Genomic DNA, 12,029 nt, shown 5'->3' with positions numbered 1-12,029 from the left:
TGACTGTGCTTCTCGAGTGTCTTGGACTTGCATATATGGCATTTCCCGAATTTGTGAAGCGCACCAGAGTGCGGCAAGATGTAGAAGTCCCGGCCGGGAAACTGATTAATTATGTACGAGTTCTAAAAAATAAAAGCATAGTCTAAGAATCTTCGACCCCTCATATCTCACACAAGTTGTATACATGCCACATGCTTTCCAGTCAGCTGTGCATTTACCGTCACTCATTCCCAGGTTTCTATTGAGGGCGCGTCTCCATGATAACAGCTTCTAATTAAGCGCTGAGAGCGTTCTGGAGGTTGTTGATGTCGTCGTTGGTCAGGTCGCGGAACAGGGCCGAGTCGCTGCCCATGGGGAGAGGGTTGCCGGCATTGTAGTCACCAGTGAGGACGTTCAGCAGCGTCATGCAAGACGAAGGGATTCCAGTGACGAGGACGTCTGCCAGGGAGGTCAGTCTAAGTTGATACCATTACATTAAGATTAGGGGGTTGGAGGAGAACTCACTGCCGGGGGAGTCGGCGCTGAAGTTGAGGTTGGCACCACCGAGCTGGTCCTTGCAGCTCTGCCACGCGGCCTGGTTCATCTCCTGGCGGGACTCGATGGCAGAGCGGATCTGGTGGGGGTGCTGGGGGATGCCGACGTTGTCGCGCTTGACGGCGCCGGCGACAGTGCCGGCCACGGAGGCTGCGGCGCTGACACAGGCGGCCGCGGTGCCGAGGCCGACGTCCAGAGCGATAGGGATGGCGATGACAATGGGAGCCGGGGACAGCTGGACCAGGGCGGTGAGGGCGGCGGCGGAGATGGCGGTCTTGGTGAAGAATTGCATTTTGGCGGTGGTTGGTTTGGTTGTGGTTGTGGGAAAGAGAGGATAGGTTGTTGTGAGTGAGTAAATGATTGTCACAAAAGAGTGTTTGGTAGAGTGGTTGTGAGAGAGTGTTGATTGGTTGGAGAGTATTGATGATGATGATGATGATGGTGATGATTGTTCTGTTGAATGGACCGGAGAGTTGCTCTTCTTTATACACTAGACGAACCTCACGATTCTGTACTGATCACAACGAGACTGCTCCAATCCGCACATTGATCCCTTACAGATGCTAGAATACTGCCTCCTGAGCGTTGAAGGATTCCAGCAATTCCACTACTCTTGCCCAAGGCGACAGAATTTTGCAATCGTTGTGGGTCAATACGGTTGACCTCAGAGACCTCAGACTGGTACAAACTATGGCTCGATCACACCCGATCATCACGGTTCACGATGTTTTGGGACATGAATCGAGTGTAATTCTGATGCCTAGGAATCGGAGACCATCTCCATTGATGGAGACTCCCCTTCAACCCACCTGCGGCTATGTCTGCGATTGACTATAGAACCCAGTGCTCGAGTCAGGATATGGTCTGAGATGCAAAGGAGATGGTCAAGGCGTCCGAGTCGTGGCTGGCGATATTCACTCATATCAGATAACCCTGAGGTAACCCACAATTCATCAGTATACTCCACGAAAAATCTAGGTTCCACATACGTCCCATCATAGGCAACAGCTTTTCCATTCCCTTGCCATCGTCAGTCAAACGGCTTGACATGCCGTAGACCGCCACGTGCGTTTCTGGGGGAGCAGCAAAGTGGATTCGACTCCGGTGGCACGAATAAGTGCTCTCTCAGCTGTCGTCCATGATGGCCCACACTCAGTGTGCGATAAGAAGGTTAAATAAATGCCCTATAGTTATGGCACAAGTGAACTTATTCCAGCTGGTCAATCATATTGGTATCCATTGGCACCTAGGTATTCCATGCGTTGTATAATCAGAAATATGCAAAGAAGACGACCATTACTGACATGATCCAAAGTGCTCTGACTATACTGCCTTCCTTTGCATTTGACGCGGTGACGCGATGCATTAGTCCAAGCGGAATACAACGTAATTACTATAGGCATATCGGATCCTTGACTACCACTGTAGATAGCATCTCTATAGGCTCAAATCCGCAAAGTCCACAGTAAGCACGGAAGTGCCGGAGGATTCTAAAAGATTGTGGGGAGGTCGATCTTGTTTTCCATTTCTGCATCGCCGTGTTCCGTAGGACTCGGGGGTGGATGATTCTGTCTCCCTTCTCCACGTCCCCTGGATGAAGGATCTAGGCTGCAGCTGTTCTGAAGGCGATCACTATATTTTGCGGGTTCACATTCGATCCTACCAGCGGGATCCCCCACATAGTCTCCATAAAGTGTGCCGGTAGTCAGGCGGCGCTTGTGATGCTTGTTTGCAAATGCCGTCGAGCAAGCATCTGGGTCTACAGGTTTGTACTACCTAGCGCGGCTATTTCGCCGCCCCCCCCCCCCAGGAGATGCAACTCTCCATTTCCAAACAGTGCATTTCTGTGAGATGAATGAAACCCGTGACCGAAAGGCCGCATCAAGTCATTCCTATGACACGCAGGCAGACGTGCCAGTGGACCTACCGTCCCTGCCGCATGGCCAGCCGTGGGTCACTATGCGATTTGAGCCAATGAGTCGAGTCCTGAGACATGGAGACATAACCTGTATCCTATAAATTTCGGCGCTGATTTGCTGTACTGGGAGTGCACCAACTGAGCTGGCTACAGCCAGAAACTCCTCCCACGATGTCATCCCCAAAGTCGGCCGGCCGGCGCCAGTCACTGGCCGAGTTCCTACCTCTACTCCTGCACCTCAGCACATTGTTTATGATGTGGAAGGGGCTTAGCGTCGTGACCAACTCGTCAACCCCCATAATATGTGTCGTGTCCGAGTCAATGGCACCAGCTTTCCACAGAGGAGACATACTGTTCCTCTGGAATCGCACGTCTTCAATCGAAGTGGGGGACATTCCCGTTGTCTGGTTTGACGATGCTCCGTTGCCCATGGTTCACCGGGTTGTACAGTCATTCTGGGATGAAGACACCAGGCGGTAAGCCAAGACCTGAAGCAATCTGGATGTATGACATGCTTCTTTCTAACACAATAATGGCTTAAGGCAAGTGTTCCTGACTAAGGGTGACAACAACGCGGTCACGGACGAGGTTCTCTATCCCGGGGACCGCACTACGGCATCACGGCAGGAGATCCGAGGGTTTGTCAGGGGTTTCGTGCCACTTCTTGGGTGGCCAGTAATAGGATTTCAGGAGATCGTGTGGGTGAAGTACCTGGTCTGGGCTTTTGTGCTTGTTGCTGCCTGCCTGGGGATATAGTGGGTGCATAGGACCCGGTGAATGACCGAACCACAGCCGGCGACCCACATGTGCCTGACCAACACAGTGTGGTCGTCTGGGCAGGGCTGCAATCCGGGGGGCGCAGCTTTCGTAGGACATCATAACCTTATTTGTACCTATTCGGGCGGATCTGCATACGCAGTGGTAGATACTCTAATCCAACACGAGTATAAATCCACTGAGATTTAGCATTCGACCTTACCGGACATCGCGAAGGCATCCCTTCTATCAGCTTCGATACTGTACTCAATCCTTCATCAAATCCTTTGGAAACGCCTGCAGAACCTTTCCGATGGCACAGCTCACCCCACTCACCACGCCTCAACCCCCAGTAATCATGCTGGAGGGCCACACCAGCACAGGGGACATCCTTCACGGTGGAGTGCCACGACCGCGTCTTCAACCTCGTCACCACAGTGCTAGACACACCGCCCGGCGAGCCGCTCTTCCGCGCCGAGTCGAAGCTGGGCACCTCGTGGAGCTGGCGGCGCAAGGTGTACGACCAGCAGCCCGCGGCTGGCGGGCCTGCGCAGACGCAGAAGCACATCTTCGACTTCCGGCACCACAGCGTGGACGCCAAGAACCGCTGGCTGGTCGAGGCCGCCGGCGACAAGCGGCAGCTGGCCGAGCTCGTGCACAGGAAGCAGGTCACCAGCGTGGGCCACTCGGACATCGACGCCACGGTGCGCACCACCGCGGGCGAGGACGTCGTGGTGAGCATGCGCCGCTCTGGGTCTGAGAGCGTCGCGTTTGAGGATATGTCCTTGAGCGTTGGCGACACGACGTTTGCGCATATTCAGAAGGTCGCGTATACTCCGCCGGTTGGGCTGGTGGGGAAGGTCGTCGGGGAGAGCATCAAGTGCCCTTCGAGCGTCTGGAAGGCGACCGTTGCGGAGGGGGTGGACATGAGCTTGGTGATGGCCATGGTGCTGTGCAGGGCGGAGATGTGTCATGTGTGGAAGAAATGAGCGACACTTGAGCTGAGCAGCGGCTGTGTGGGGGGTTTTGCAGGGAAGGGCTGAGCGTCGATCCAAATATCAATCTTGTTGCTGCCTTGAGTGAGTGGAGTGAGTCTAGAAACATTGCTTTGTGGGCCGTTTCCGTGCCAGGAGGAACATGATTGTCCGGCCCAGGGTTGATACACGACTATACAGGGACATTTTACCCCGTTTGAGACTTATCATCGGGTAGTACTCAGCCAACAGCATTTATAACCCATTCGCTTTTGGTCCATGGGAGAGAAATCTTATCAGCTCCTAACCAGAGAACAGTCTGAAAAGATGCAGCTCTCCTTTCGCTTGGTGGCCTCTTGTTCTGTACCAATAGTTCATCTACTACTTTGCATATTGGTATTTCACTTCATCATTCACACCTCAAACCACAAACGGCGCCTTCTTCTCCTGCCGCTTTTTCTTCTTTTCGCGGTGCTTTCCTTCACAACATGCAACCGCTTCTCAGTTATCTCTCCTTACCTATCCAGTCTATGGGCACAGTCAGTCGCCCTGAATATTGTCCATATTGTGTCCCTCGTGTGCATTGAAAAATACGCAGCGCCGCAGGGTGCCTCGTTGGCCACTTGGACATCTTTACGCGTGACCTGGCGCCTTTGGAGCAATCCTCAGCTGCTACCTGCCACCATTGTCACCCAGGCGACGAACAAAAAGGATGATACAAACACCAAAACCACGGCAGAGCAAGACTCGGTCGCCGTATTTCTTCTCCTACGTCTACTGAAGCTCCCGCTCTACTACTACCTTTACACCTCTATCCTGCCCTCCATCTTCGCCGAGACTATCTTTCGCCTCGATACCTCAGACGTCGCCGAGACGGCTCTTCTCACCCGCCTCGGCGATATTACAACCCGCGAGGTCGTCGTGCGGTCCTATACAGCAGTCGTATGGATCTGGGAGAGCATGGTACTCCTAGACGGGACCAACGCCGTCCTGGGCATCATCGCTGTTCTCTCAGGTCTGGATAGGCCTGGAGATTGGCCATCCCTGTTCGGAAACCCCCGTGCCGCCTGTGGCCTGCGGAACTTCTGGTCGCGGTTCTGGCACCGTCTCGCGGTCAGATCGTACGGCCAATTTGGGCGACTCGTAGCCACATACGTCCCCGTCAGGAGCAAGCGGGCCCAGAAGTCGGTGGTGGCCTTCGTTGTCTTCCTGCTGTCTGGCCTTTCTCATAGCGCTGTTAGCTGGCGGTTGGGCCATGTGGACTGGCATATCGATCTGCAGTGGTTCATGTTCAATTTCGCGGCGTGCTCGGTCGAGCTAATGGTTGTCTCGATGACAAGAGATGTTGCGAGGAGATTGGGATTGGCGAGGGAGCTGGAAATGCTGGAGGGGAGCTGGTTGGGATATCTGATTGGTTATTTCTGGGTGTTTGGCTTCTTCTTTTGGACGGTGCCCATGTGGAGGTTTCCGAGATTGCACAGGCAGTTGGATGCAACCGACAGGTTGATGAGACTAATATCGAAAATGACGCTGATTCCAAAGGTGGAATCATGAAAGCAATGCTAGATTGTGGCTGGAGGTTTTCCCTTGGGTCAGGGGACAAATAATAAACACCTATCTTAACCAAGAGTAGCTATATATCAGTGTGTCCCAGCCTGATAAGCAATTGGCTGTGAGGTACGTGATGGAGGTCTACAGGGAGCCTGTGGTCGAATGCAAGGATATCAATGAACAAGAGGGAGAATGACTGAACATTGGACAGAATGAAAGCTTCCTATGATCCGTGTGCAGCGTGGAGTTAGGACAAATTTCCCGCGATGTCAACGATGCCTTTTTACGCAGGCAGTCACGCACCCTTTGGCCACACCTACCTCTGAGCCACATTAATGTACTCGGGCAAAACTTGGCCCCTTGCACTTTTTATACACAAGCAGGCTACTCACACTCTATCTGAACATTCATATCAGCACCTTCCCATGCTGTGCTACATTACAGCATCTGCCAGGGCAACTCAGGTCTTGGGCGATCTGGTCCGCAACCACATCTGCGGTCGGAGCTTCACGACGTGCTTCTACCTCCAGGAGAATTATGGCTCGCACGACGAGCGTCCTTGGGATATTCCTATCGAGCTGGATGCCATCGACGCCATGCACCAGCGCGGCGTTTTCGAGGGGAGGACAAATCCACGTGGATTCGGCCAGCCAAGCCAGCATCACACGCATATCTCTGCGCCTTCAAATGGATCCATACGTCCCATTCATGGTCAATCGGGGCTTTGTGCAAAACTCCGCAAATGGGGAAGTTTTCCTTGCCTTCAGTGGGTTCCCGAGGAGTCTGTATCCAAACCACGGTATTGTGCCACCTTCTCCCAGCGTCAACTCCACCTCGAAGGAGCTCAGGGCCGAGTTGGCAGAGCCTTCACAACGAATCCCTCTATCATACACCGGATCCAGTCCAACCAGTCCCACCAGTCTTCGATCCAGGCTCTCCTCGATGCAAATAAGCCGGCCTGCCAAACTGGAGCAGAGCCACAAACCATCCAGGTGGAGCGACTTGAATAGCACTAAAACAGGATCACAGACAACCTTCGACTCTGTGGCTGAGCTATCTGGGCAGGATGATTATAGTTTGCGGTCCCTGGAAAGCCAGAAAGATGAGCCAGTGGCAGACAAGGTCAATGAGAAAAGTTAGCGCGAACACAGAGGAAGGACCAGAATTGGTCATTGGACGTGGTGGCCACTCAGCACATGGACGATTTAACGAACAGTATATCCCGATGAAGACATGATTCCATTTACCTGTTTTGGTTGTCTTTAATTAAACACGCTATCCCCAACGGTAATTGACTCAATCATCTTGCAGAGCGTCTCGGTTCACTGAGAGCATCGCCCGATGAGTAAAAGAATTCAGGCTGTTTAGAGAGTGATATTCAGAAACAGGTGATACACAATAGAGATCAGACAGTTGAGGTACAACAGATAATAGACCACCTCAGAGGCTTGAGCCTATAAAAATTCCCAGTGGTCAATGAAATACATAACCCTGATGGCATCAAAGAAACAAATCCGTCACCTGTTGAAAGGTAAAACATATTTCCAAAGGACGCCTTATCATTGTAAAATATTTGAAGCATCTAAGGGAACATGGCTAAATAAATACCGATTATATTGTCAGCTAAATTTTAATATAGGGCGGAATAGCTGCTTAAAGTATTAAGGGGGGGGGAGGGGGACGTTACTTTGCTTGTAAGGTACAGCGTACGTTAAGCTTTTCCACTATAGAAGTTTGGTGGTCTCGTTTTTAATCTGTACACATATGCTTCGTAAGCAGTATGCATCCAGTCCCTTCATACAGTGATAAACGCTTAAACACCTACAGAAGTAAGAGCAAGTTCTTCATCTTTAATGCGGCTTGTCCAGTTGTCTCCTCTTTTACTTCTTTCCCATTTCAGTACTGGAATGTAGCTTTGGACCTTGCAGGCCTTACGCTTCCACGGCCCGCGGTTAATGGAAATCTGAATATACCAGTACAACGTTACTGGTTTCTTGGCCGGGTACGGAATAAAATTGCTTATCAATGCGCCGGATTAAACTTTGCGGGGATCGATCCAAGTCGTGACTAAAATACTGGATGAATTACTCAAGCCACCTTCGCTTTACACATCTACTTGCTGTACAACTAAGGGATCCTTTTCGTGATAGAATAAGACTATTTACACCTTTCAACATCTTCCCTTGCCTTCAACTTGTCATGGCCGTAACAACACCCCCATTCTCATCATAGCCCCTGAATACATCCGGCCCGATCGGAAATGCCTGGGGCCTTTGGGATATTGGGGATCAGCTTGGTATGCTGAACCGGCTCAATGAATCGACAACCGTTGCAGCCCTGCAAGAGGTCCAGCATGGAATTCGCGTGTGTACCGACTGGACATTAGACAACCCCCTGGTGCCACCATTCGGGAGAAAACCTTTTGAGCACGACTTTGTGACGAAGTTCTTCCAGACAGGCCGCAGCAGCATCGACGACACCATCAACATCAACACACAGAGCTCAAGCAAATGGGACGGCTTCAGACATTTCGGATACCAAGGCACCGCCCAATACTTCAACGGCGTCACGAATCAGCAGATCCTCAATGGCACAGACAACATACTGGGATTGCACCATTGGGTCAATAGTGGCGGTATCGTGGGTCGAGGCGTTCTGCTCGATTATGCCGAGTACATGGCCGCCCATGGTATCGTGTACGACGTCTTCAACAACACCGAGATCCTCGCCAGCGACCTCGACGCCGTCCTCGCCTTTCAAAACACCACCACGCGGCCCGGCGATATCCTCTTTGTCCGCTCGAACCTGACCACGCGGTTCAAGGAACTGTCGCAGGAGGCGCAGAACGCGTACTCTGGCGCCAACCCGCTGCCAGGCATGGGTGTAAAGTCCGAAGAGGCCACGCTACGGTGGATCTGGGATAGGGAGCCGGCCGCCGTGGCTAGCGATATGATTTCGTTTGAGATCACGCCCATGGTCGCCACGCCATTTTTGCTTGATGAATGGTTACTTGCTGGGTGGGGGATGCCGATCGGGGAGCTGTTCGACTTGCAGAAGTTGGGAGACACTGCGAAGCAGTTGAACAAGTACAACTTATTCTTTAGTAGTGTACCGCTGAATGTGAGTAATTATCCCCGTGTTGAAATTCAGAGGGGCGGAGTGGACACTGACAGAGTTCACAGGTGCCAGGAGGCGTGGCCAGTCCGCCTAACGGTGTTGGAATATTCTAACCTTGTAAATTGGGACATCAAGTCACTGTGTGAGACTACAAACAGCATTAGAAATAGGTCATACTAGTAGAAAGGAATATTATGCATTGATACAGCATTCAATAATAGCGAACAGACTGAGGTGTTGAGTCTTGAAATCCAACATCGTGTCAAGTCTCAAGAGCCTCCTAGCGCATCACCGCCTCCAACCATCATAAAGCCTCCAGACGCCATCAATGCAGGATTACCCAACATGACGCCTAGTACAATCATCCCAATGCCCATGAGAGGGGAAAGACAAGCAGCCAATTTGCGCTTCCAGTCGCTACCCTTCTTGAATTTCGAGTTGAGCTCCTCCTCTCTCCGCCTGCTGTGGCCCTGCTCTTGCTCGTACTGGTCTTCCAATGCTTTCTCCAAATCCTCTATTTCCTTCGCTCTCATGGCGTCCCTCGCATCCAGTACCTTCCTTTCGTCAACGTATTGCTTCCGCAACTTATTATACGGTTCCTCGTCCTTCTCCCGAGTATTCAGGATTTGTTTCCGCCCTGTTTCGTATGCAGCTAATTATTCCGTTGCCCTGTTTAGCTCCTCTTGGAGCTGCTTTTGTGTTTTCTCGTATTCTTCCGTCTTTTCTTTCAGCAGCTGCTCCAGATTCACCCTAAGGTCCTCCTGCGTCTTATCGGCCTTCTTCATTACCTTTCCTCATTTGGTATAGGATAGAATGGTTGCCTGCCCAGTACGAACTTCCTCAGATCTCTCTTCGGTATCTGCTTGCAAGCCTCTCCGAACATTATTCCATTGATGTAAGCCTCGCCGAAAAGCTTAAAGTCACCGATCCGGTCACCCGCTGGTCTCAGTATCAGCGGCACGCTGGCGCCGGCTAGGATGCATACCCAATCGCCCGGTTCGGTTACACATGGCCCGAGTCCTAGATGCCCATTCGCGGTGATAATGAAGTTCCGGCCGCAGCATGCATTATTAAGGGCATCATAGAATCGTTGGGCGGCGCCAACTGCTAACGGCGGTAGGGGAAAGTCGGTTTTCTGAGGCCTGCAAAGTGTATGATGCAGAGCACTTGTCTCGAGTTGAAACTCATCTTCCACAGCGGTGACTGAGTCGAAGGGGTCATAGATGAAGGCGAGAAAGTCAGCAAAGTGCTGCTCCATATCCTCCACAAGGCCGCCGAACCAGTCTTTCCAAGCTGTAATAATTAAGCAAAGAGATCGTGCCATATCAACGTCTCCGTTCCCCCCCCCCCCCCAGACTGCTGATAACGTGATCCCATAGCTTGAAGATATCTTTGCGAGATGGAACAAATGTCTGCCTCAAATGCTGTGACGTACTGGCCACGGTCGAAAAGTGCAGACCCTCAGTAGCTAGTCTGCAGCCTTGAATTCGTACTTGGTCCACTATCAAGTCTCCAGACGCGCTGAAGGTCTTGCATGGGTCGGGGGGCGCTAAAGTACGCACAAGACACACGTGCCATCTTGGCACCCAAGACGGGACGTCCATTAGGGTTCTGTCTTCAATCCTCGGGTCGCGTTTCCAGTGGTCGAGCCCTCGGTCAGATGAATAGAGGTCTTCGTGCTGAACGTATGATAACGTTCTCAGCGAATGTGATCTTTCGATCACCTTCAGGGCACAATCAAAATATGTGACCGCGGTCGTTCTGAGATAGTCCGGTTTCATGAAAAGGGTCCCAGTATCAGGATTCGAGTCGGTAGTTGGGATACCCAGGAGCCCATATATTTTTATCCCGCGGATCCATCGCAAGAAAAGGCCGCGTCAGGGTGAGTAGTTGAAGGAATGGCACGCTTTGTTGACGCTTGTAACCACGAGAAAGGGAGTATATCAGACAGGCGTGATACAACCCTACAATAGCGAGAGGATCTTGAGTGAATTTGATCGGCATGCATGATATCCACATTGCGGCGAAACCAACATGCTCCCAGGGGATGGTGTATGGGCCCCAAACAACTGTCGCGGTGGAGGCGAGAACAGCTTCCTGCAGGCACCAGATGCGTGAGAACTAATGAGCTCGGAAAAGTTCGGTCAAAAGTGACCACCAATTCCGCTGGCTTGGCTCTGGCACGTGTGAAAAGTCTCTGCGGTACATCTGGTTCATAGTGCCGAAAACGTGACCAGGGTTTAATTTATCAGGATTGCTGAATCCTTTGAGTTGGAAAGGTCCGAGCCAGATCAATACGTTGGCCGCGCTCTGAAAGATACGTCGCATGAGAGAAACCTGTTGACTCTTTTCATCGTTGTCGGCTTGGTTGATACAAATGGAATCAGCCCAGATTCTTCGGATAATGGAAGGATGTCTTAGGTGCCGTAAGGCCAGGCACAGGTTCGATGGAATCGAGATCCGAGTCGATCCTTGGGATAGGACATCTTTCTTGTCATGTTGTTGACCCCAAACGTATGACACAGCCTCATACGGTTTGCTGGCCCCTAACAATTCATGCTCAAGGCGAACTTCGATTGGGCTCCCATCTTCTCCTGGCAGCAGGGCGAGTGTCCGAACCTCGTCAGGATGCGTGAGTCTTTTATATTGATATAACTCAGTATTTTTCAAAGGAGAACCAACAAATCGACGATCTCCACAACTCGGGTAAAAGTTGCGAAGTCTCACTAGCTTTCTCATCGAGTCTGGGTGGGCGGGACACCATGATTCGGGGGTATCTCTAATGATCCACATGGGTAAATTGTCCTGTCCGAAGGACTGCATCCACGGCGGCTGATATCCGGACATCTCCTCTCGGACCTGGGGATAATCATCATAGTAACTTTGCGCCCTAAACCCCCTATACGGGATCCACGTGTTACTCTGACGGCTTAGAGGCATGGTGACTGATAAGTGGACTGGGGAGTATCAGCTGGGCCTTTTGATATCTTTGGTAGTGGACTTCAGGAGACGCAACCTGGATTTCACGGCACGTTGGCTTGAGTTGTGCACCAAACTGTTTAGATTCACGAGTAGGCCAGCCTAAGAAAGAGAGGAAGAGGGGAAGGGCTCCATCAGAGCGTTCAGGCCGCAGGTGTAAGGCAGTCGGGCGTCTCAGAGGCTCTGATCACCCAATCTGA

The 12,029-nt window shown here is 51.7% G+C and overlaps 3 protein-coding genes across 3 annotated transcripts; 2 read left to right on the top strand and 1 right to left on the bottom strand.

The window, feature by feature from the left end:
- Positions 1-274: 274 nt before the first annotated feature.
- Positions 275-826, bottom strand: INS49_012518 (uncharacterized protein; the record flags this gene model as incomplete). The annotated part of the gene is made up of 2 exons (XM_043173221.1): positions 275-438; positions 505-826. The coding sequence occupies 2 exons, from the start codon at positions 824-826 to the stop codon at positions 275-277; spliced, it is 486 nt and encodes a 161-aa protein (XP_043022518.1).
- A 1,797-nt stretch (positions 827-2,623) lies between these two features.
- INS49_012517 (uncharacterized protein) lies at positions 2,624-5,736 on the top strand (the record flags this gene model as incomplete). Its single annotated transcript, XM_043173220.1, has 4 exons — positions 2,624-2,928; positions 2,995-3,178; positions 3,592-4,155; positions 4,723-5,736. The coding sequence occupies 4 exons, from the start codon at positions 2,624-2,626 to the stop codon at positions 5,734-5,736; spliced, it is 2,067 nt and encodes a 688-aa protein (XP_043022517.1).
- Positions 5,737-6,158: 422 nt separating this feature from the next.
- On the top strand, positions 6,159-8,963 carry INS49_012516 (uncharacterized protein; the record flags this gene model as incomplete). Its single annotated transcript, XM_043173219.1, has 3 exons — positions 6,159-6,344; positions 7,966-8,853; positions 8,916-8,963. 3 exons carry the CDS (start codon positions 6,159-6,161, stop codon positions 8,961-8,963), a joined length of 1,122 nt encoding a protein of 373 aa, XP_043022516.1.
- Between the last annotated feature and the right edge of the window lie 3,066 nt (positions 8,964-12,029).

Source organism: Diaporthe citri (genome assembly GCF_014595645.1).
Source record: "Diaporthe citri strain NFHF-8-4 chromosome Unknown scaffold_6, whole genome shotgun sequence".
NCBI classification, from domain to species: domain Eukaryota; kingdom Fungi; phylum Ascomycota; class Sordariomycetes; order Diaporthales; family Diaporthaceae; genus Diaporthe; species Diaporthe citri.
Note: the sequence above shows the minus strand (reverse complement) of the source record. Positions and strands in the feature narration are given on the sequence as shown.